The 24,744-nt window shown below is 40.7% G+C and overlaps 2 protein-coding genes across 5 annotated transcripts in view; one reads left to right on the top strand and one right to left on the bottom strand.

Annotated features, from left to right (window-relative positions):
* NVL (nuclear VCP like) overlaps positions 1-18,349 on the top strand; it is a 52,365-nt gene extending 34,016 nt beyond the window's left edge. For 2 of the 4 annotated variants that reach the window (XM_068940188.1, XM_068940190.1), the window contains exons 19-23: positions 956-1,062; positions 5,045-5,121; positions 7,063-7,151; positions 11,027-11,097; positions 12,973-18,349. In XM_068940188.1, the coding sequence (XP_068796289.1) occupies positions 956-1,062; positions 5,045-5,121; positions 7,063-7,151; positions 11,027-11,097; positions 12,973-13,017 (389 nt within the window). In that variant the 3' untranslated portion in view covers positions 13,018-18,349. The other 2 variants (XM_068940191.1, XM_068940192.1) reach the window with 2 other exon arrangements.
* Positions 11,593-23,807, bottom strand: DEGS1 (delta 4-desaturase, sphingolipid 1). The gene is made up of 3 exons (XM_068940195.1): positions 23,554-23,807; positions 21,936-22,678; positions 11,593-19,723 (listed from the first exon to the last, which is right to left on the bottom strand). Exons 1-3 carry the CDS (start codon positions 23,633-23,635, stop codon positions 19,577-19,579), a joined length of 972 nt encoding a protein of 323 aa, XP_068796296.1. The 5' UTR covers positions 23,636-23,807; the 3' UTR covers positions 11,593-19,576.
* Positions 23,808-24,744: the final 937 nt, after the last annotated feature.

A 24,744-nucleotide genomic window follows, 5' to 3' on the forward strand; every position in this document is an offset into this window, starting at 1 on the left:
ACATTAGTTAGTACGTAGGGTGTTGATTTTTCAGAACCCTTAGTGAAGTACAGTAAGTAATACTGTCCCCGTTTCTGTAGATGGAGAAATGGGGCATCAAGAAGCCAAGTAACTTAGAAACATCATCCAGGCAGTTTGTGTTGAAACATGGACAGGAATTTACGTCTCTCACAGGTTACATGCACTGTTTGTGTCTCTTGAACACCAGCAGTCCTTGGTATTTATAGCCTAATTTGCTGCTTGTGAGAGTTCTGTGTCGAAGCCTGTGGTGCTAAAAGGCTGCCAGAGATTTCTATTGCATTTAAGTTCTGAATAGTTTTCTAAAAACAATTGTGATGAGTTTTGGTTTCTTACTTCTCCGTGTACATAATACAATCAGAAGTTTACACTGCTTCCTGGGAAACAAAATCTGTACTTTGCAGCTCTATTTCATGTTTTCATGGGTATCGTCTATCACCATCTAGAAATTAAAAGGTAGTAAAAATGCAAATAACAAGGAAAATTAAATTTACCTATGGGCCATTGTGAATGGCCCTACATACTTGTGATTCTTAATTTATCAATGTAGTTTTCGAGCAAATTGGCAACAATTAATATGAATAGAGTTCTTTCCAGTTGAGCAAAGGGAAAGCATTTTTTCTATCATGAGTCAATGTGGAATTCCTCACTTCACTGTGCTGAGCATGACAGAAAAATGTTCTAATACTATATTTCCGAAGAGAGTTGTCTTTGTTTGTACGCAGATGAAACTGGTAATTGTGGGTCAATATGGCTTAATTGTACTGGAGGCTCCTACTTGACACAGGTGAAACTTTTAAATAGCTGTTTTAAAGCTCCATCGTGGCTGCAGCGCTTCTTTGAATGTCTGTACAGGTATGCACGTATTTCTTCTCCCATATGCACTTCTCTGAAGTGTATCTTATTTTTGGACTATTTTGTCTTTTTCTCCCCGAAGATATAATTGACCCAGCTATCCTGCGTCCCGGTAGACTTGATAAAACTCTCTATGTGGGTTTGCCACCACCTGAAGATCGACTTGCTATTTTAAAGACCATCACCAAAGTGAGTATTTGGAAGTAAATCCTTATCTTGAAGGTTGGTGGGATGATGTGATACAAGTTAAATTTTATGGAAAAATTGCAGGACCCTGTCTCATGAAACGTTTTCAATTATTACACAAAGTCATAAAAATAAACCATCAGCCACATCTGCTGTTAAATTTGCTGCGAGACTGCTTGGGGTTGATAAATCTTGAATAAAGGAAACTTGCTAAATACGGAAATTGCTACCTTTATTGTTACAGTCTGAACAGATCCCTACTGGGCTTGGAAGTGTTTTGTATGTTGTGGGGGGAGGAGGAGTTCCCACGTGTTCAACAAAATGATTCACTAGTTCCAACTGTATTTGCTTAATGGTAATCATGACACGTAATTCCCTTTGGGGTCACTGGGATTCTTGTACACGATAGAGGTGGTAGGTCAAAGTAAATGTGAAAGTTTTTAAAATACCTCTCTTCCTGGATCCTCTTTGGGTTAATGGCACATTCTGCCATGTATTGAAACTTGGATTACAGAATTATATTCCAGTATTTTTCCAAGTTCAGTACAGCAGTAATCAAGCCTAAGAAATTAGTCAGATATTTCGTTCTTTTTCTAACAGGTAGTATTGAGAGTTATGAGCAAGCGTTCTATCAGATTGTCATGAGCTGCAAAGGACACCAAGTCTTGGCTGTAGAGAAGAGGTAGAACTTCGTTATGCACAGTGTGGAAAAATTATATTTTTACAAATTTGCTAAAGAAACTCCCTCAGACTTGCATGAGAAGAAAATTATGGTGTAGGCAATAGTTAATGCTATGGGGAATTCAGAAGGCGAGGATGCCTTCAAGCATGCCTTTCATGCCATGATAATTGTTCAAAAGTCAGACTCTCATTACCAGTTCAGGATGTTTGACTTGCCTTTAAAACATTCTGTGTATGGCATTACTTCTTCATGAAGGAGAAAAATAGTAAGTATGCCCCTTTGCCATAAGCAGTAGATAAGTTTACTAAGTTCAATAAGAAGGTTTTTACTAAAAGATTTTGTTTGTTACAACCCCATTCTTGAAGATATTGCTTTTTAAAACACTAGAGCAAATTTCCGAGTGTTGCTTCCATGAGTCGTTTTTCGAATATACTATGGAGAATTACACTTTTAATTTTGCCAATTTATTTTTGAACGTAGCTTGTGAAGTATTCTTTGAAAATGGGGCTTATATGATTTTTCTGATTTAATAAAAACAGCCTCCTTTTAAAAGGAGTGGGTGGTGATGGTCAGTCACTAGACTATGTGTAAACAAAGCGGAAGGATTTTCTGTGAGCTAAAGAGTTTACATCTGCTTTGTATGTTTTTTGTTTGTTTTGTGGTTTTTTTTTTTTTTACATGTACAAGAGTCGAGTCTTGCTCTCTCTAATTTTTGCTGGAAAATCTTCAGAGATTTGTAACTGTTTCAAGTGCTCTTACTGTAGTTAGTGGTGTAGGAAATTAGTGCAGCAAAGCTTTGTGCAAGACTTTATGAGAGAGGAGGGTGATATTAAAGAAAACTGATTCCGCTCGCTCACACTCACAGCCAGAAATAATGGCCAGGATGCATGCATCCAAGTGGTATGGCCCGGATCACTTATGTGCAACACAGTACAAGAAATTCTGGCTGTTGAGTCCTCACTGCTTATCTTGCCTTCCTCTTGATTGGCAGTGATGAGCTCATTCTTAGAGGGGATCGTTTTTTAGACTCCTTTTAAGAATCAAGCAGTTCTGAATCTCCCTTCAGCTGCCATAAATCTTGGGCAAGGTTGCTGCAAATTGTCTTTGTTCCCTCATTTTGGGTATCATTAAGGCTATAATCTATCTTCCTGTTGGCATAACACCAAGAGGAGTGGCATGTGTGATGCTTGTCACTATCCTCCTGTTATCAGAGCACAGGTCTTCTGCTGACAAGCCATCTTTGCTGTGGCATAATCGGATCATAGGCCTCCTTGTGTTGAAACAAGCAACATATTCCACGGTGTTTACCAGGTGTAATTACTGTTGATCCTGTCCTCGGTTACCAGTATGTGCCACTGCTGGAGTCCCAGGCACTTCCATTCATACTTAATTCATACTAGTCTTAATACTTTGATTTTAAGTCTTTATAGTGAATGAGATGTTAAATCTTTAGCAGATTTTTTTTTCTCAGTTGTTACTTGGGAGGGCAGCAAAAATGAGATATAAACACACTGAATAAGTCTCTTTGCATATTTCCATTTTCATTCCACCTGAGTCTGGTGCTACTCTCATTTTACTACTTCTGCAGTCGCCAGAGTTTTCACAAAGCTAGGCAAAGATTTGTATTTCTAATGCTCGAAAAAAAAGAAATGCTCAGAGTTACTCGGAAGAAGAACGTGGAGTATGTGGAATGGAAAATATGTTAACATTAACTGAAATATCCTACTCGTTGGATTTCATCCCTGCATTCTGAATAAGTAAACTGGAAAATTCTGAGTACAGGAACATTTGTTTGAATACAGCAATTGTGCTCAGGACTATATAAAACATAAATGTTTGGTCCAGATGTGAGTGGCTTTTGGATGGTGGTTTGTGTTTCCAGAAATCTTTGAGGAATACTTGTACAAGATATGGAAACTGGGTCAAGATGTTAAGGAAAAACATGAATGCTTGCAAAGGCAGCATGAGGAGTAGAAAGGGAAGTTGGGGGAGGAACAGCATGTAAGTAAAATGGAGAGCATTACATGTAGGTTGAAGCTGTGTTGTGAAAGAGTTTTATTTCAGTTTAACTTGTACAAATCACTCGTTTTCAAACTGCATATTAATTATGCAAGAGAAGCATGTCTTCACATGTTTAGTTATCGTTATAATTACATTCCTACAAGCTGTATCAGCTTCTCTGGTGCACGTACTGCTGAGCTTATCTCCAGAGTAGGTGGATTGTCCCACTCATAAAAATGCCCAACATACATTTCTACTTGAGAAGTAATAGGTAAAACATTTGCCACTGCAGAGAAGTATCTCTCTGGCTTGCAATCTCTTGTCATTTTAACAATTTTTAGAGTATTGCATATGAAACTATGGAGTTTCTTTTGTTTCTGATCTAAAGTCTTTCTTTTCAAGATGCTCCAAAATCGGGCTGTTTGTTTGCATTTTTGTTCTTGCCCTTCCTAGGATATTCTACCCAAGGTTCATTCCAGATTGCTCCCTTAGTCTGCCTAATCACCCCTTAATTATTTTGTTGTCAGTTAGATGTTCAAGGGTTTTATCTTCCCAGTTGCTATACATTTTATTCCTTTCTATTGAAGGCATTGTAGAGTTTAAAGAATTGTGTTGGCCAGTTTCAAGTATAATTTAGACTGTTGTTTGTTTTGGAGGGGGTATGCAAAAATAATAATAAAAGAAACCTCCTCTGGGATCTTTGTACGGGATGCAGTAATAATATGGAAGACTATTGTCAAAAAGTCTACAGAATATCTACAGTTTATAAACTTCTATGAAATCAAGAACGGAAAGATTCTAGTTTTGAAATGTATCCTTGTCTGTAACATAAAAGGCGTATACAGGTAATTCAGTTCTTAAAAGTGATGAGGCCAGGCTAAATCTAAATGCTTATAGCTGAGCTATTTGATTTCAACACTTATCTCAATAAAAGTAGAGGAAGTTAGCTAAACAATGCTGTTGGTGTAACCAGCTATTTAAAGCACGTCCATGTACAGAATAGTGTCAGCGTTATTGCCGTGTGACAGGCTGGCTCACATTTTGTTGGAGAAAAGCTGTTCTGTTGGCGGAAAGTTAAAATATAGCGTTACTTATAATATTTCATCATTACATGTTTTTAAGGCTGGTCATCATCCTTCTGGGTTTGAGATGAAAACAACTGTAATATTAAAGGATATTTTGGGAAACTTGTCTGACCCCTATACGAGTCCTGATTGATGGACTTAGTCACCTTGGGGATGCCATGCAAAAAATAAATAATTTTTTTTTTCCTTTTTCTTTTCATCACCTCAATTCCGATAGGATGGCACTCGGCCTCCACTAGATGCCGATGTAAATCTTGAAGATATTGCTTATAGTCCAAACTGTGATTGTTACACGTGAGTAGCTTCTGGTTTTGACTTTAATATCTGCAATACTAGCAGTCCTCTGATGCGTGATAATGTGTTACATTATTACTACAAGGACCTCTTCATTCTCAGGGGTTATAAGCATTTTCCCTTATGCCATTTTCCTCACTTTCACTTGTGCTTTTCCAAGGATTTGGTAGAAATATGTCGATGCTATAGTCTTTTTTGTCTGGAATAGTCAATCGTCTTGTTGTAAATACAGATCAGTAGAGGCCACTCTTTCATCTTGGCTTTGCTTGGTCTTATTTTACAATGCTTGCAGATAAGAGAACCCCCTTTAAATTGTGGATCCATACATAACGATGTTGAAAGAAAATAGGTTAAACTACCACCACTAACTTGTTCTTTCACACAGTTCAAAGCAATGTATTTGACATAGGAGTGAGGGCCTATTTCAACCTTTAGTTCTTGAATACCAAACTATGTTTTTTAGGCAAGCTTGACAGCTATCTGTGTCAGAGTAATTTGCAAACCCAGTGTTCTACATAACTTCACAAAGCCTTAAGCTATTAAATGATTTATTAATGATTTTCTGAAATTCACGAAAGATAAAGTCTTTATGATGTGCTGCCTGTCACAGTATTGCTTTTGAATCTTAGTGCTGGTGATAACCCCCATTTATGATTTTTAGTTTGTCCTTGTTTTAGACCTGGAAAAGATGAGTATGTGGAAGTGCTGTACACAGTAGTGTTCCTAGAGTGCCTAGATAAGGCAGGTGGAGTTAAGCGTGCATCAGGTAGGGTTTTTTGTTCATTAGCTTTCACTAGTTTGAAGCCTTGTGAGAAGTTTTACAGCTGGAAACAAAATGTTTTGAAAGACTGATCTGACTATGTTTTGTGGACACTGTTATTTTAAGACTATGTTAATTTTATTGTTGGATCCAGCTTTGGGCAAGGCAACCCACTCGTGTAATAACGGGTGATTCCATTTGCATCTTTCATAAGAATGACACCAAAAAAGTGTATCGTGTTCCCACCAAGTGGCACAATATTACTCAGTTGTTTGGCATTTTGGAGGATGCTGGTTGGGCTTTTGCTTCTTCCCTTACTCCTTATGTATTTGGTCTTAATCTGAGGCTAAAATCTGTCCTTGGAGGACTTTATTGTGTAACAAGATTGCAGCATCAGGTGGTCCTCAGACCTCTTCCCCATGTTCTTAAGATGAACCTTCATGGCAGCACAGCCTCCTTTGTCAGCTTTTATTCCCTTGGGTACACAGTAGGTTTGCTCTGCCCTCTCACTTTGTTGGGGAGGGAAGAATGCTGCCGCATATAGGAAGGGAAAGGGAAATGTGGCCCACTGTTGCTGCAGAGATCCTGTACCTAGCTCTGGAGCTAAGCACTGGGGATGAAGACAAAGATAGAGCGGGCTGGGCCATGCAGAGAGGTATGGTAAGACTAGTATCATGAATATCTAATTACAGTATCTACACTGATTTTTTTGTATCGGCTGGTATTCCGTACATTTAGGCTTTGTGGGTAGTACAGTATGTTATTGCCTTTCCTCGGTCAGCCTACCTATTATTCTTCCTCTTTGTGCCTGTATTGAAGACTTTGTTTGGGATGAAATGGTCTATGATACCATCACGTATTCTGAATGTGCCGTAGCTGTTGTCTGATTTCTCTGTCATTCTAAATGATTTCTGACTCCTAAATTAATACCTAGAGTACTTTATATGCTATTAAAGTGGAACTGCTGTAACCATTTGATTTTTTTGAAACGTTTTTGAATCGTTTAATAACTTGTTGTGAGATTTTGTGAAGTGTTTTTTCCCCCAAATTCCTTTGCCTTTCTTTAGTCTTTTATCATCATTTGTATCATTGATCATAGTCTCTTGCCTTTGTTGTATATGCCATCAGCCAAAGATGGGATAAATTTATCCTAAAATAATTTATGTTGTTTGTGTCTGTAGGGGGGCAGACCTTTCCGCTCTAGTGCGTGAAGCTTCAATTTGTGCCTTGAGACAGGAAATGGCCCTGCAGAATAGCAAAAGCAAGAAAGGTAAGAAAGCTTTACAAAAATCCTAATGGAACAGTGAAAAGATAAATGGAATGTAAAGTACTTGAGCTAGTTTAAAACAAACATAAAGGCCTGTGTGCTGTGTATAAATCACTGATGATATCTGAGCCAAACAAAAATGAAGTCAGAAGTTTGTTTCAAGAACACATAAGAATCTTTGAATTAGATTTGGAGAGAGTACAGGGGAAAAAGGGTTATGCTGGATTTTTATCATAAATTTTTACTAAAAGAATTGAGCCTTGAACCTTTTAACCTTGAAGAAAAGTTAATGTTAAATGATATTATAAATTCAAAATGTATGTACTAGATTGAGTACTTCTATGCCTAATTTTCACATAATTATAACAGACTAATACGCTCCTTCTTAAGAGTAAAGTAACAAAAGAAATTACTGGAAAATAAGCAGTGTATGTATACAATGTTTATATATACTGCTCATTTTCCAGTAATCTTTTTGGCACTTTTCTCTTAAGTCAAAAAGCAAGCTAAGATGGAATTGTGACTTTTCAGATGATGTCCTTGGAAAATATACGAGGCTTGTATTACGATTCTGACTTTTAACAACCACATGAGTTTTAATGGCTTTGAAACATTCTTTTTCATCTAGTAGGTATCTAGTCTCATCTGTCTTTAACAACAGCAGAATGTTTGTATTTCTTGTTAAGAGCGAGCTGGTGTGTTTCTTTGGGTGGTTGGGAGGGAGAAACAAACCATAAAACCTTCATTGTTGTACGGCTTGGCTACCCATTTTGCTGCAGATAGGAACCGCAGTAAAAGCTCTCGTTTTGAGATGGAAATTCCTGAATCAAATCTGATGCATTTTGAATAATTAACAGTGAACAGGCTAAACGTAAAAATGTTAATCTCTTCAAGTCAGCCTTCAAGTTTAGGGTTGCAGCCTGACTCGGTTGTAGTATGGACTTGTCAGCTGGCTACAGATCCATAATGTGTGCGCAAGTTGGTCTGCATGTTTGCAGCAGCTATTTGTTTGGGACGCCTTTGTTTTTTGTATTCCCAAGAGGTCAGCCCTGGCAAGTATGGAAATGTGTAAGGCAGTTAGTTTCTGATTTGAAACCTTTTTCATTTGTATTTTCAAGGGTAGTGTACATACAGACTTGAGAACGTCTTGCTCCTATGCTACTGCAGGACATGCACAACTGACGCCCCTCCCACGTTGTGCACGCGGATCGCAGATGGGTGGAGCATGTGCCACAGCACTCAGTTCCTTTGCATCACTCAGCTGATTGAGGGCTCTTCCTTACTACGCTGCAGAAACTATCACAACCTCCTTGTTGTAGCTGTTTTTTTTCCTTCTGGAGTAAATTTAATGTTTTGTTGTTTTTTACAGCAGGGTTTTGCTTTTTGCTTTAGGTTTACTTGAAGGACTTTTTTATAGTGAAAATGGAAAGGTTATCCTTTTTGTGGTATCTCTTATAAGAATCTGTAAGCTCTGCTTCCACCTTGAGCAGTCTTGAGAGACCTGACCACATTAGAGACTGTAGCCTAGGAGATGCTAGATATTCCACTCTGTTCCAGAGGGCGCACAGCACACCAACGCAACTTTCTAGCAAAGATTGGGCAGCTTTTCAGTTTTGAGGTTCCCTCTGGAGCTCCTCATCATTAGCTCAGAATTTGACTGTCAGAAGTGTTCAGTATTATTTGCAAACTGGTGGCTCTGTTCTCTGGGTCATTGATGAAGATACTGAATAAAACTGGTCCTAGCACCACTCCCTGAGTGGGGCTCCGCTTCTGACTCTTCCCTATCCTGAAAAGGAACCATTAAGCCTTACCTTTTATTTCATATCCTTTAGTCAGCCTTCAATCCATAGAAGGATCTTTCCAGCAATCCTGTGAAGTTCTCCAAACTAACAGTCCTCTGGTGGCTGTAACAATAGGCTACAAGATTTGTCCAGCAGCTCTGCACTTTCATAGCCAAATTCCTTCAGAACCCTTGGGTGAACACCTTCTGGTCCTGGTGACGTGCTGTTAACAACTCTTCTGACCTTTCTTAGGTTAATACTTCCTGAATATTTACTTCAAAGTAATCTAGCTTCAAAGGACGTACAGAGTATGAGACTCTTGTAACAACTTCAGCTGTGAAAACCAATTTAGTTCAGTGAACTTTGATTTTGCTACTTTAATGAAAATAATAATCGTTGTGGGCTATCTACTCACGTTCTGTATCTTCAGTAAGTTCCCTGTCTTCAATTTAGTGCTCTCTGTAGTCTCCTGCTGTGTTAAGTTCTCCTGCTCTAAACAGTTTATGTTAATTTAAACTCACAAAAATCAAATATAGTAACAAGGAGTCTTGGTTAACAGTTCTTTAATGTCCACATATCCCTTTCACGTTACAAACATGTATGCAAGGGTAGTGGCAAAACATACCTCTGGAAGCCAAATATGTCTTAATGGAGTGCATAAAAAACATACACCAAAATGACTCTAAAGCTGATACCTGTGTAGGATGCTGTTATTGTACTTCTGTATATCACAGAATCACAGAACGGTTGAGGTTGGATGGGACCTCTGGAGATCATCTAGTCCAACCGCCCTGCTCAAGCAGGGTCACCTAGAGCACATTGCACAGGACTGTGTCCAAGTGGGTTTTGAATATCTCCAGGGAAGGAGACTCCACTACCTCTCTGGGCAACCTGTTCCAGTGCTCTGTCACCCTCACAGGAAAGACGTTTTTCCTCATCTTCAGATGGAACTTCTTGTGTTTCAGTTTGTGCCCGTTGCCTCTTGTGCTGTCGCTGGGCACCACGGAGAAGAGTCTGGCCCCATCCTCTTGACACTCCCCCTTCGGATACTTGTACACATTGATGAGATCGCCTCTCAGTCTTCCCTCCTCCAGGCTACACAGGCCCAGCTCCCTCAGCCTTTCTTCAGAGGAGAGATGCTCCAGTCCCCTCCTCATCTTTGTAGCCCTCCGCTGGACTCTGTCCAGTAGTGCCATGTCTCTCTTGTAGGGGAGAGCCCAGAACTGGACACAGTACTCCGGATGTATTTCCCTTCTATTCAGCCCTGGTGAGGCCACAGCAGTGGTATTTTGGGATTCTTATGTCTAGGCTAAATAAGGTACTTACTTGTGAGATCAGAGAAATCAATGCTTTGAGGTATGCTTACACATAGCAGACTTCTGAGGAGGGGGAAAAAAAAAAAACCACACACACACCTGTTCCAAGAATATGATTAGAAATAATTCTTGTGGATGGCTGCATTAGGAAAAAAGGGATATGAATAAACTTAAAGATAGGCAATTGAAAAAGTAAATACAAAACTTTCGTTACATCTGGATAATTCCAAACAAGGGGCTGATATGAAGTGAATTATTTAGGAATTAAGTATTCTGCAGTCAAAGGGGGATGATACAAAAGGTTTTCTAGGTATCTATTAAAAAAATGCTCTGTAGGGACATTTAATATTAAGCAGGGGTACAGAAAATAAAGCCCCAAACTGGAAGCAGCAGGACTTGAGAGATTCACATCCCAAAGGGTTAAGATATTTGAATTCTAACAGGATTTGATGTAAGCTGTAGTTCACTCAACATCTCTGAAAATGAAATTCCTGATCTGCAGGTGAAAAAGTTAATACAAACAAAAATTAAACAAAAATACTTTGGCATAAGGTACAACTAATGCAGAGGTTAATAAGTTGCTTAAGGTGACAGACAGAAGCCTACATTAAAAGTAATATAAAACTTCAGGTGTTCATGACTACTTAGATCTTATCCAAAAGACTGTAGCACGTACAGTTAGACTTCATGAATGTTGCCTTGAAATACATGCAGAAGAAATCACATGATTGTTACTTGTCCCCAGTTTCATATAGCAATTTATTGTGCTTTTTTCTTTAAGGAGAAATCAAGATTTGCCATAAACACTTTGAAGAAGCTTTTAAGAAAGTGAAATCCTCAGTATCAAAAAAGGTGAGAAAAGCTTCCAAGTAAGAAAGACCACTCCCTTTCAGAAAGGATACTCTTCATATGCTAGTGACTGGTGGAAATAGTTAAGGTTAGAATATATTTGTATTTGTATGAAACAAATGCCACTAACCCTATTTCTGCTTTTAAAAAACAAAAAACAAAAAAAGAACCCTCCCCCCCCCCCCAGCTTTTCACAAGTGCAGAAACTAAAGTTTCCATTTTCAGATGCAGATGATACATAGCAACATTCTGGGTAGACTGATTACCCTGCTGTCAAGGTTATCTTTAGGTTTAGCATCTTGGACTTTTCATTGACATTTCCAGATTAGTTACTGACCTGGCTCTAACCTCTTTCGCTTATGGAATTTTCAGTTAAAAGTAAAGGCTTTTAGACTGCGTCTCACTTTGCTACCACCCTTTCTCCCCTATATGGATGTGTCACCCAAAGACACTCAGTCATTTCTGCTAATGTACAAAAGATAAGACATCATTTTGAGATAAGACACAAAAACACTTTATCACCTTAGTAATGTAATCAGTCTTTCCATTATTTGCATTTGTCAAGGAAGTTTGTGTTTTAAAGGTCACTTCATGGCCTGTTCTTTTAACTGCCTGGAAGGTAAGCTGTTCAGTCATTTCAATCATTATCCTTGAGAAATTACCAAATGTAGAAGTTATGCTGCACAGTTTATCTCTGTTTAAGTTTAGATGTATTGCTGACAGTGTACTTTAGTCAAAATACATTAATATGTTCATTTTGAACGCTAACCAGAGAAAAGCTAACTATTCCAGTTCAGTATTATTACATAAGTGCTGATGGTACGGTAGCCTGGACTTATTTTCATAAATAATTTAAAGGTGATCTTTGACTCCAAGCCCCTTGAAAAACCTCCCCCGTCCCCTCCCCCCCCCAGTCACTTAGCAAGTTGTTTAGGAACTGGTAAGTTATTAGGACATACTCTCTGTGGCTTTTAAGAGTTAGTCAGAAATGTCATTCTGCATCTCAAAGGCAGTTTAAGTATTACATGTCTCAAAGCCCCATATTGCAATTAAATTCATCTGAGTAATTTTCAGTTAAATATTTTGAAATATCTTTTGGAGTACAAGATACTCTTCTCCCATTTTGAGCTGCTGCTGCTTAGCTGGCAGACAAGTCTGATCTGACAAAGCAAAAACTCTACATCCATTCTCCTGTGAAGATCAGAAACCGCAAAAAGCTGCATCTCGCTGGTTCAGTGCTGCATTTAAACTTATTCTTATTTTCCCTCTCATAAACACTTCTGACTTCAGTTGGCTTGCTTTTGGCTTAATTGGTTGATAGATTTGAGAGAAATCAAAACAAGTTCTTCTAAAGCTATGGACAGATGCCATCTTTTGTATTCTGTTTTGTCAGTGGAAGTTAATGTCCCAAATTACTCACTTCCTCAAAACTGTCATTTCCAGTGACTTATGAAAAGAATTAAAAGAACAGTGACAGTTAAATGAACTAGACTGTATACAAAGTTTAAATAGTGTATCTATTAGATACAGATCGAGGAGTACCGCCACTGGAAATTAGAGCAGTAGCTTTTTAGTGAAACTGTTCTAAGCCTAGCATGGTAGTGTGAAGTGTAAGAGTTCTGCCACAAAGGCTTTTGTTAATTATATATTGCTGGTGAATATATATATTCATGAGGGGCTGCTGTGGGGGGGGGGGAGGGGGGAGTATTGCTTCTAGTTAGCTTTTTATTCCTAAATACTTCTGAAAAAGATACCGCTAGCGGTTCACATAGCTCATTTATTTCATTTTCTCATTAGGTAACATATGTAAAGTCACAATATTGCATTTATTTTTACTGTCTGCCTGAAGTCTTTCCTCTCTTATCTTGGCACTGTTAGGATCAAATAATGTACGAAGAACTACGTCAGTCACTGCACAGATGATACATTTGGACATTTCCCAAAAGAGACGTACTGTATGTTGGTGGAGAATTTCATAATACCTGTGCCTGATTTCAAGAGAAGCTGTACCAGATCTTTGACTTTTTAATCTGCACCTGAAAAAAGGTCACTGGAACCTACTGCTCTAAACCATCCTTAATTTAGCTACTTCCAGAATAAGAGGTAGAAAAAACACTTTCCCTTTCTGCTCATCATTATTTTGGCTAAAAATAAATGCTTTTAACCCTAAAGACTTAATATCGTTGTAATAGTTGGTGCCCTTAATCAGAGATCCTTCAGAGAAAGAGAGGCTAAGCCTTCAAAGTGTTACTCTGCTCAAATACCTGTTTTCAGCCATAAATGAAAATAGCTGTGTTTTCGAGAACAAGGACTCTGTAAGAATTATTGTGAGAACAGAGCTGTGAGAGTAGATGAGGAAAGTGCTACCCTCTGTTATTATGCCATTAATCATGCCTTTCCCAAATATGGTGACGTACGATGATTGTGCCAGAGCAGGTTCTCAAAGAGTTTCTTAAAACTTCCTTTCACCTTATCAAAAGAAACCAGCCTGGCAAGCTGTTTTAATGTAATCTAAGAGAATAAAGCTTGGACATCTCAGGAATGTTAATATGCATATGACAATATGCATATAATATCATATTATAAATATATCATATTTATAATAATAAGTAATGATATGATTTAACAGCATATAAGAAAATTTCGAATTAACTAACAGGCTGCTTCTTAATTCTTAAAATAGACAAAAATTGCAACAACAAAAATCCTATTTCTGATTTCAATTTCTTAACTCTGTGTTTTGACGAACGCTCTGAAGGGGAAAAAATCGTACTATTCTAAGAAGCAGGCCAAGAGAGAGCCTCAAGCTGAGATTCTTCCACAAAAGCTGTTAATAGTAATATATTAGCCCACAACCAAGACGAATGATCTTATTTTGTAAAAGTGAACTTAAAGAAAATACACACACACAAAAAAAAGCACCTCACCTCATTCTTTTTACATTCATTCCAGATTTTCTAATAATTCTTGAGTTTTTGGTTCCTGATGTCTCTAAAATGCTGCCAGAAATCAGTTGATAGCATTTTTCAGTATGTTCTTCATCAGATGCACTTATTTTTATTTGCTCTTGCAGTAAGGTCATAATAGAGAACGCCACGCTTTTCTGTAATACAAGGAATTCCATCTTGGAAAGAGGGACGTAACATATTTCCCAGTTTGCTGATGCTGGATCTCAATTAAGACAAAACACTGTGCTACAAGTGTTGGGCAACCATCTTCTGAAACCCAGAAGCCTTCATACATTTTTGCTGCTGTCATGGTTTTACACTTAGAAGAGCTGCTTAAAGCAACATTAATCTCAGCTACAATCTTTGATCAGCCTTATTCTTCCTAAAAGCAGGGCAAGTATCACAAAAGGAAAGGGATTTTTTTGTTGTTGTTGCTAGCAAGTTACGTAGTTTAAAGTTTGCTAACACTAAATTTCAAATACTTTTTAAACTGGTGATATTTCCATGTAAAAACAGTAAAATAGTTTTTTGTAAGCAACAATTTGTTCGGTAAGCATCCCTTCTACTTAATGTTCAGGAAGAAGATGAGTCTCCTACTCATCATAAAATTTTTGTCAACATAAAATTACAATTGATTTAATGTAACAGACTGCCATGAATTCAAAGTTTGACTGGTTGCGACCCTGAAATACCTGAACTAACTTCAAAATTGGCTTTGCTTTGAGAGGGAGAATGGATGAGATGACTTGTAGCAGTCCCTTCCAACCTAGATCATTCTGAGTTGTGTGTCAAGACAGACTAGAGCGTCTGCCTGCACAGGTGAACTCTAGTTGACTGTTCACACAGGAAGTGCTGCACCCACGCTGCTATTTTGTCTTGTTGGAAATTCTGCTTAGACTACACTACTCATGATAAAAAACTTGGCAAGATATAAAATGCAAGATAACTTGTGCTTGCACATAGAAAGTGAGCATCACTTTAAAGAACAAGACTTCATATAATAGAGACCGCTACTTTGTTCTGCATATGCAGCTATCTATCTCCTTCCTAGTAAACATGCCTAGAGGAAGTTTTCCCTCTAGTCATCTTGTTTCTGTTGGGTAAGATCAAGAAATTGTTCAGCATGTCATTCCTGTCTCCCCTTTCCTGAGGCTAGCCACATATCTAAATCATAATAATGATTTCGTACCAGAGCATATTAGATGCCAACTTAAGCATGGAGGGGGGGGTGGGGGGGGTGGAAGACAGGGCAGGGAGCTGTTAGCAGAGGGGAAAAAAAGATACCACCCCTAACGCTGTCTTCGTCGTTGGCTGAATATGAAACATTTTCAACATTTTTGTCCTCACTGAAGTCTTGTGTACCGTTGCAGGTTTATGAAAAGGAGGGTTTAACAGAAGAGATGATAGGTAATTGCATATGCAGAGTGGCAGGTTGCTCTATGATGCATACCTACATTGTAGAGACACTGTTCATCTCTACTTGTACAAGGTCCCAGGAAAACAATCTTGGCACATGCAGAAAAGGCTGTGCTTTGCAACACGTAAGCTAAAACAGCTCTTCAAGTTAGGAAGGAGTACTGTGTCTATCTTTTACCTCTTATTAAGAAAGATTGCTACCTGAAAGCAGCTTTTCTCCTTTTTGTCCAACAGGGCTAATGTGGCAGCTTGAAACTTCATGCATAGCATTGACACTTTAGGCAGAAGAGTCGTCAATGACCAGATAAATGAACAGCATAACACCAGATCATTGGTTGCTGAAATCCAGCATTAGATTTTAAAGCTATTTTGCTTTTCTTACTCTAAGATGTCAGTTCCATCTGATAATAGAATATATGCCAAGGAAGCAGAGGTACACCACTGAGCTCAGTCTCTAACACAATGACTGTTTACCTAGAACAGATTGGTTTCTCAACACTTGTAGATTTAATTGCTTAGTTGCTTGGTGGCTGCAGATGTATTTTAAGACAGATACAGAAGCAGAAGTGATTGATAGCTACTTTTCAACTAACCCGTGGTTCTAGGTGAAGAGATTTGCCCTGGATCTGAAACTGGAATTGCACAAGCAAGAAAGGTACATAATTGGCCACTGTTCTGGAGCAGACAGGTTCAACAGCAAAACAAGAATGCCAGAGGCAGGACTTGTTTTGAAAGAGGAATATCCACACCTGTCTGGTGGGAAAACTCATGCATATTATGATCAGACTCCAAGGTGCATTGCTAATTCCACTTAGCAGCTGAGCAGTTTCAAATAATTGGGGGGTAAACGTCACATAAGGCAGTTTATGCCAAAAACCAAGTTACTGCAAAAGCCCTGAAGGGGATTCAGAACCCTAAACAATTAAATTACAGCAGAAATCCTTGATGATATACCTAGCACAGTCAACCCAGTCAGTTTTGTTTTGACAGTTACACACTCCAGGCTGATTTCACATAAAGAAAGGGGAGGATGGGTCCCACTGACAAACTAGTAAGATGCATTAGTTATGTAGAAAGGAATAAACCTTAACAAGCATGTGCAAAGGACAAGACATTAACTCCATCTGAATCTGTTTTCTTAAAAAGTGGCAATTAAGTCACTCAGGGTCCTTAATGCCCTTAGGTTCAGTTTGTTCATCACTGATTATTAGTCAAAGCTTCCTCCAAATTTCAGGTAAGTATTCAAAAATATACTCAGCTGTTCCTGCCAGGTATATTTTAATGGCATTAATAAAACTAGTTAATTCCTTAAAAATGGTAATTAGGTTTTACATGTACAAAAACTAAGGTTTTTTAACATGTGTTATTTGTGCCATGCCTTTGGACTGAACACCTTAAAGAGTGTGACTGCAAAGAGTTAGTTATTCATTTAGAATATATCAAATGCAACACGCGCTACAGCTAGGCTATAGTCCTTTTGCCAGTCGTTCAGAAGCGTTCCTAACTCCCTTTTTAAAGAATAAAATGATGTTGCAGTATAGGTGCCTATCTATCTTTCAAATGATCTGCTTCTAGCAAAAATCCCTACTCCAAGAGTTAGATAAGGCTTCTTACATAATGCATAGGAATTAGTTGCCTGAGAATGGTACTTAGCAGCACTTGCAATCCAAACATAACTTTTACTGGCAAAGATTAACCTAGTCCAATAGATTCCCTCCAACAGGTAGCTGTTAGCACATCTCCCTCAGAATTCCCTGCTTTACTGCTCTTACAGCAATATCTCTGTGCTTTTATCCAGAGGGGGACATTCACAGAACAACATAAATCAATGTTTTCCTTTTCAAAAAGAGAAGCAGCAACTCCAGGCTGGTTTAGAAGCAGGAATTCACACTTGCACTTTCTCTTTGGGAGTGACAGTAAGGGGCATCAGTGATTCCGTGACATAGGTAGCCAAGCCTAAGGACAAAATTTCAACTCAAATCCCTCAGTTATTCTGAAGGAATATTCCTCAACTCTAGCTATCTTAGGTATAGAGGCTACAGAGGTTACTTTTGGAGGCTTTCTGTACTTCATTCAACTATGGTAAGCCTTCGACACTGAAGAGCGTTACCATTATTCACTTCTTAAATTGAAGAACAACCATGCAGAAGGGACTTCAATGCTTAAAGTTGCAAACTAATCTAAGTCTTTAACACCAGTTTTCTTCCAAGCAGAAAGTAAAGGCAGTGATTCTTCATAGTTCATTCTGTAACAGTATTCAAGAGGACAGGTCTGCTTGCATCTGCTCTCATAATACTAAATTCCTCTAAAACATGAAGCCCTTCAGCATTAGGGGGACCAGTCAAAAATCCACCCAGTGTTACTTTTTAAATCTGCTTTTAATTAGATTTAGAAGTATTGGATAAAGTATATTTTGACATTACATCTCCCCTGTGCAATATATGCTGGCTAGCTACCACATCGCTGGCATGATAATGATGTCACTTTAAGTGGCTGGCACACTTTCATAATGAGACTGTATTTATACCATTTCTATCACTTAGCTAGATATAAGGGCCCAGGCTTTAAACAAAAAAAACACACAAACAGAAATCCCCAGCAACACATTAAAGACAGAATTGCAATCAAGCGAGGGTTCTTGCTTGACATTCTTGTCTGGCACTCCGCTTCTTCCACGGCTTGAAGAGAAAAATGCAGGAGTTAAAGGCCTCCAGAAATTAAGTTACTTACAGCAGACCAGTGCAGATGGTGGTTGACAACCTTCAGACTCCATCTTTTAGGTAAGTGAAGAACACACCACAGACTCACCATTTGATATTTTAGGGTGTTTTGTACTAGTCTGACAGCTTAAAACCATCAATGCATTGGATAGAGGGCAAAAATACTGGGCTGACACATGGCCGTTCTTCAGTGCTCAACAAGTCTATCCGTTCTCTGTTCCCAATATAAAGACTTCTTTAACAGGAAATTCAGTGGTACCACAGCTCTGATCTTACCACATGTTAATATACAAGGCCAGTGTTTATCTAGGGTACTGTAGGCTAAAAAGCCCAAGATCATTTAGCAACACTGTTCTGCATGCGCAAGTGACTAATGTGCCTAAAAGCTAGTTGCCAACAACTGTAGCTAGTATTATTTACCAGAACAGTATCTGCTTCAGTTGATTAAGTCTTCCCACACAAGCCAGATTTCCAAACAAGAAGAGAAATATGAGTTAGTGTTTGAAGCCATGGTAACAATAGAACCAACTAGAACAAGCCTACTCATTTTTCTTTGCAGCTCACAAAACCCAAACCTTAGCAGTAAAATTTTCCCATATGCAAAAGCCTGATGAGTAAGTCACAGTAAGTTGCCTAGGGGGCTTACACAGTAAGATTCTAAATACTAGTTGCTGCAGCATTGTATGCTAATACACACAGCTGAGGAAGTTGGTGGGGACCTGCAAAGTTAAAGATACCTCTGAAGTCCCTGCCCTTTTACAAGAAAGTCACACAAGCCTTCTAGAATGTGCCAGTTCCATTCTAACTGATGGATTGCTCCTCTAAGATCATTTCAGTGGCATAGGTGGAACGTGTTGAAGTAATGCTTCAGTGACATGTTACCGCTTTAAAAAAGCGGTTTGAAATATTTATGTGCAAATTTCCTTCTCCCACCCTTGAATTAGGAAGCAAGTTCAACAGAAGATTTAACTTAACAAATCATGTTAGTTTAGAATTAACAAGGCAAGTACAGCATCTAACACTACGGTCATCTAAATTAGTAACAGCCTGTTGTGGGCAGTGTACTACATTGAGAACTTTTTACTGTTTTAAAGAGTCACATATTTTGTACAGATTTAACACCTGCCAAAGTAAATCCTGTAACAAAGTGATTTAGTATTATGCATATAATACTGATCCTTAGGCAAACATATATATGTTAATACAATGAATCTGAAGACTCCTAGGAATGTTATAGCTGGCAGCAGTCTACTTTGTTGCCAAGTCCTTACAGATGCATTACTGTGTTGCTGTAGATCTTAATTCAGGGTATAAGTGAACATCGTCAGCAAGGGACTTTGTACCAGCCACTTCAAAGCAAGCAGACATTTCAGAGGTTTTTTTTTGGTTGCCAGAAGTTTAATCTTGTTTCACTTCACCCTTTAATTGCCTTTTCATGCGTGAATATGGGCTGATTGTATCATCCATCACGAAGTCATAAAGCACTTTTATCCAAGAGTTATACTGTGGCAGGTTGTCGTAGTATTCGGCTGCTATTTTCTTCACCTAAAGGGAGATAGGAGGTTCATTTACTGTTTCAGTTCCCATTATGACAACTTCTACAAGCCTCAGCCTGTATCTTAATATGGAGCACTAGAAGTTTCTTTTCAGAAGTTACACTTTAAAAGAAAAATATCTTCTGCTGGTACTACAATGTGAAAATTTCTTGGAAGAAGAGAAACAACTTCTTAGTTATTCAGTAAAATTCATGTGAGGGTTGTAAGCTGTAGAAAGCAACTAGAACAACTCAGCTAGAACACTGAAGTCCATACACTGCTACACCTTGCAGAATGATGTAGCTCACTGACTCAGAAAGAAAGCAAGTTGGATTGCTAGTGGAAGCAGGACTTAATTCAGAGCTGAGTCATATCTATACAAGTATCATTAGAAATGTAAAATCAAGAGTTGCTTTTAACAGCTATTTTCACATGTAGTTTCAAACCTCAGCCCTCAGGGGAAAGCACAACTAATTTCTGAGGACAAGCACTAAGGAATTAGTGTAAACACTTGCAAAGACTTCACTCTTGGGTGTGCAGTCTGACTAGATCATCTTTTCTTAAACCAAAAGTGCTGGAATTTCCCTCAGATATTGGTGATCTTTAACACCAACCGTACAAAGCCTTAGAAAAAAATAATCTGAACAGAAGAAAACTGAGGTTTCGCCAATTCTATAGTTTTAGGCTATAGACTGTATAAGCAACAGTTTTGCTACCTAATCCAGATATTTGCATGCTTGGCTAGGAGCTGAAGATAATTTTGACACCACACCTAAGAAGTTATACATCTAGTCAGTTTACCTTCTTTCAACAGTATTTTCATCTGACTAGTATCCCAGCTGGAATCAAGTTTTCAGTACTTCAGTATCTTTAGCATACAGCATAGCAAAGTCCAGTCCAATCAAATTAACTACACTGTTCCAAAAGAAGGCTTTGTTTTCTTATCAAAGCTGTGGATTAACAGCCCTGCAGAGCTTTTTTTTTTAAAAAAAAAAAACAACACTCTGCAATTAAATACTTTAAGAAAAAAAATCCCTATTTAAAACTTAAGTAGGGACACATGAAGTGAAAGCCAGGTTCACCAGCACAGATCTAGGTATCAAAGGTAGCCCCAAACAACTTCAGCTGCACTTGAAAGCTGAAGTCCATGAATAAGAGACATTCCCCCCACCCCCATCCTAAAGTCTCTACAAATAAGTTACAAAATTTGACTGCCCTGCCAAGGAAACGCTGGAGCGAGGGAGGGATTTCTTCTACCATTCCACCACCAATTACAGCAGTGTGACAATTTTAAGTTTAGAGTACATCAAAAGGAGAAACTTACCAGGTCTCACCATTACTGAGTGCAGTAACAAAGGTGCAAGGCCAACACTGACCACTGTCAAACTGACTATTTAGTGTGCAATGAAAAATACTTTTCACTGAAGGTAAGTTTTAGGTGTACTCTGGAAACCTGTGCTCTCATACTCCAACTGGGAAACACATATACAAGAACTGAACTCCCAGTTAAACTGGGGAAAGGTAACAGTGGGAAGAAAGCAGTATGAAAATCCACATCAGCTACTCATGCAGGCATGGCATGTCTACATCTTATCTTGAAAGCTTTAATTGTCAGTATTAGCTGACACTGGTATTCTTTAGAGTTCAGAGATCCTCCGTAGAAGAAACTGAGCTGCTCCAGAAGAGAAAGCTATTAAAAATTTGTCAGTAGTACAAATATTAGCAACACCTCAAACCTCTTTTCCCTAGAGGGGAACGTAAGCTTGAATCAATGACTGTGCATCAATGATAAACTGAAGAATAAGCATGTGTTACCATATTTTACTTAAAATGTCAAGAACAGAGGAAGCTTACAAATCTCTGCAGGTTATCTACAACTTAACTAGTTTCACATATATGTCCAAACTGAAAAAGAATACCGAAGGCTAGCTGTAGTTACAGAGAACAAGAAGCTAGTGCAAAAAATAAAAAGAGGATATCATTTCCTCCCATGCATTTCCTCTCATCTCCCTTTATGGGAGAGGCTAGAGCAGAAAGCACATTAGTAAATCTATTCAGGATACCGCTAAAACAGTAAGTTGAGTAATTAACGGGTAATTACTTACTACTAGAAAAAGCATGAAAATCTAACTTCCGATCTTTTTAACTTTTAAGGGTTTGCTAGCAGTATTCTACCAGTTCTTCAAGTTAGAGTGGGCTTAGTTTAAGAAAAGTAAACTTACCAGTGGAAGACTCTTGCCAGGAATATTGGGAAAGTCATGGTGTTCATTGTGATAACCAACATTAAAAGTGAGCAAGTTAAGTGGCCCATAGTAGGAATAAGTCTCATGTCCCTTTAAGAACATGTAATGTTCAGCTATGAAGTGTCCTGAAATTGGGTGCAACCCAAGTCCAAGTACTGAACCTGCGAGCATGTAACAAACTGATTTGACTCCCCATAAGTAGTATATCACGACATCAAAAGAAAGCTGAGCCAACAAGTTGATGACTTCCAGGCGAGTGATTGGTTTGGGGTTGATGCAGAGAGGTCTAATCGCATAGAAAAGAGGCTGAAGAACAATCCACGTGAACTTCCTAAAACGGGTGCAGAAAAACCAGCCTTCAAAGTTGGTGGGAATGTCCACATCAATTCCATCACCTCCTAAATAACGATGATGATCCATGTGGTATCTCTTGAAGGATACCGAGTATGGGACACCCAGAGGGAAGTTGGCAAATATTCCAAACCACCGATTCCACATTGCTTTGTTGTTGCCAAAGGCACTGTTGTGAGAGATCTCATGAATAGCTAAAGTCATGGAGTGGCTAATGCAGCTTCCAAAAACATATGCCCAAAAGATCACCCACTTCCAGTCCAAGTCTTTCACTAGATAAAACGCAACCAACTGCGCAAGAACCATCAGCACAACCACCCAGATCAGATTGTTGTCTGGCTTCATCAATGCTTTTATCTCTGGATGTTTAGCTATATGGGAAAGAATTAAATGATAAAGGAATTATTTGGCCATGAGGCAAGCTTGCATCTAAGTATCTTAATTAGATTAAGAAAGCATATCTAGGCACCTCTTTACCTTCTCCCAATTAGGATTTCTATACGAAGGGAATGAAAATGCACCACCTCCCCACTTGTGGCACAATTTATTGTTCTAAAGGACTCCTCATAACTAAATCCTGTTGGTATTTTCGTGTTGTTCAGCAACTAGGCGTTTATAACGACCAGTACCAATATCCCTTCCAGCCTGTCTGGGAAGGAAACGGCCCGACAAGCCACGAGTTCGCTCCGAGGTTCAAGCGACGTCGAGCGCGCTTCGAGCCGCTGGGTTTCGAACCGCTGCTCTTCATTCACCGACGTGCAGTGCCCGGATGATCCCTATACGCGACCCGCCATCCCTTTATAACGGACTGCGGACATCTGTCCAAATACCTAGCGCCTTTCCTACCCGGATAAGACCCGGCGGCAGCGGCCGGAGGGCTTTTGACTTCAGACCAGAGCACGGGGAAGGCAATCACCTCCGGGCCGCCGGCGCGGCCCTCCCGCTCCTTCTCCTTCGCCTCCGCCGCGAGCGCCGCCAAGGCGGCTCCCGCCCGCACCGCACCTACGCGGCCGCGCCGCTCCCTCCCCCCCTTCCTCCCTCCGCGCCGGCCCGGCAGTCGCTTCGCCCCCGGGACGCGCCGCGCCTGGGCACGCACCGGCCGCCCTCTCGCCGCCGGCCCTAACAAGAAAGGGCAAGGGCGGGCCCGCCGCCGCCGCCGCCCGCGGCTCCTTCCCGCCGCCCCAACCCGACCCCGGCGGCCATTTTACGGATCCCCCCGCCCGCCACGCAGCCGCCGCCGCCTCACCCAGGATCTCCTTGCGGCGGTCGGCGTGCGGCTGGTCCGTGTAGACCCACTCGAAGTCCTCCCGAGCCACGGTGTTACCCATCCCGGCAGCGAGGCGGCGCGGCGCGGTACCGCGCCTCACCCAGCTCAGCTTAGCCCAGCCCGACCGGCCCCGCTCGCCAGCAGCCCCCCGCGGCCTCCCCGAGCCGCCGCTTATAGCGACCGGCGGGCGGGGCTGCGGCTCCGCGCGGCCTCCCGCCCCCGCGCCCTCCCCGCTCCTCATTGGCTGTTTCGGCTGTCACGGACGGCTTGCTCCGCCCACCTCCCCCTCCCTCCTTCCCCCCTCCCTCCTCCCCCTCCAGCTTTTTTTTTCTTTTTTTTTTTTTTTTTGGTTTTTATTCAGTTCCGATCTTTGCGCTCGCTCGCGGCCGCGGCCGGTTTGCGGCGGTTGAAACGCTGCGGGGCCCTCGGCGGGGCGGGGCGGACGCCTCCAGGAGGGCCCATTAAAGCCGTTGGCGGAGGGCACCGCCCCGCCTGCCCTTCCCCCCACCCCGGCCGCCCGGGGCGGGAGCTAATAGTGCCGCGGGGGCGGCGGGAGCGCGACCCCCGGCCCCGGCCGGCGGGGGGAGAGGGCAGCGCGGCGGCGGCGGCGGTTCCCCCCCTCCCTCCCCCGGGGACGCGCTGAGGGGCGGGCGGAGGCCCAGGCGCGGGGCTGAGGGCGTCGCGCGCCAGCAGCGCGGTAACCGTCAAGCTTCTTTGAGACAAACTTGGCGAAGGGCGTCGCGGTCTTGGCTGGTCCGTGCAGCCCAGGTGGGGACGGAGGGGGAAGCCGGAGAGCTGGGAAGGTTCAAGCCGCGGTGGCACCTTGCGGGGCAGGGGAAGGAGGGAAGAGAAGGATGGCCCAAGGGAAGAGCTCCTCGCTTTGGCTTCGAGGAGCTGTTTCGTTCTTTGACTTCAGACCAAAGCACGGGGAAGGGACTTACCGCTTCGAGCTGGTGGCGTGGTTGTCTGCGTTACTGAGTTTCGATAACGCCCTTGGCATAATTAATTTTTAAGAAAGTTGAGCAAATCCTTAGCTTATGATTTCTAGCTTTGCTTTTGGGAGTCCTCCAGCCACCATAAGGTTACGGAAAGCCTCCTTGTCCCCCGGTCTGGTAATGCAAACCGAAAGAAAGGAGAGCACAGACTGCAAGAAACTGGACTAATGAAGTC

The sequence above is a fragment of the Struthio camelus genome, chromosome 3, assembly GCF_040807025.1.
Source record: "Struthio camelus isolate bStrCam1 chromosome 3, bStrCam1.hap1, whole genome shotgun sequence".
Taxonomy (NCBI): Eukaryota; Metazoa; Chordata; class Aves; order Struthioniformes; family Struthionidae; genus Struthio; species Struthio camelus.

Excerpts from the sequence above, each read along its gene's own strand:
- DEGS1 (XM_068940195.1), bottom strand. The coding sequence starts at position 23,635 with ATGGGTAACACCGTGGCTCGGGAGGACTTCGAGTGGGTCTACACGGAC. Across the intron at positions 22,679-23,553 it reads CCGCCGCAAGGAGATCCTGG|CTAAACATCCAGAGATAAAA; the intron begins GTGAGGCGGCGG and ends TTTCCCATATAG. Across the intron at positions 19,724-21,935 it reads CTGGCAAGAGTCTTCCACTG|GTGAAGAAAATAGCAGCCGA; the intron begins GTAAGTTTACTT and ends ATCTCCCTTTAG.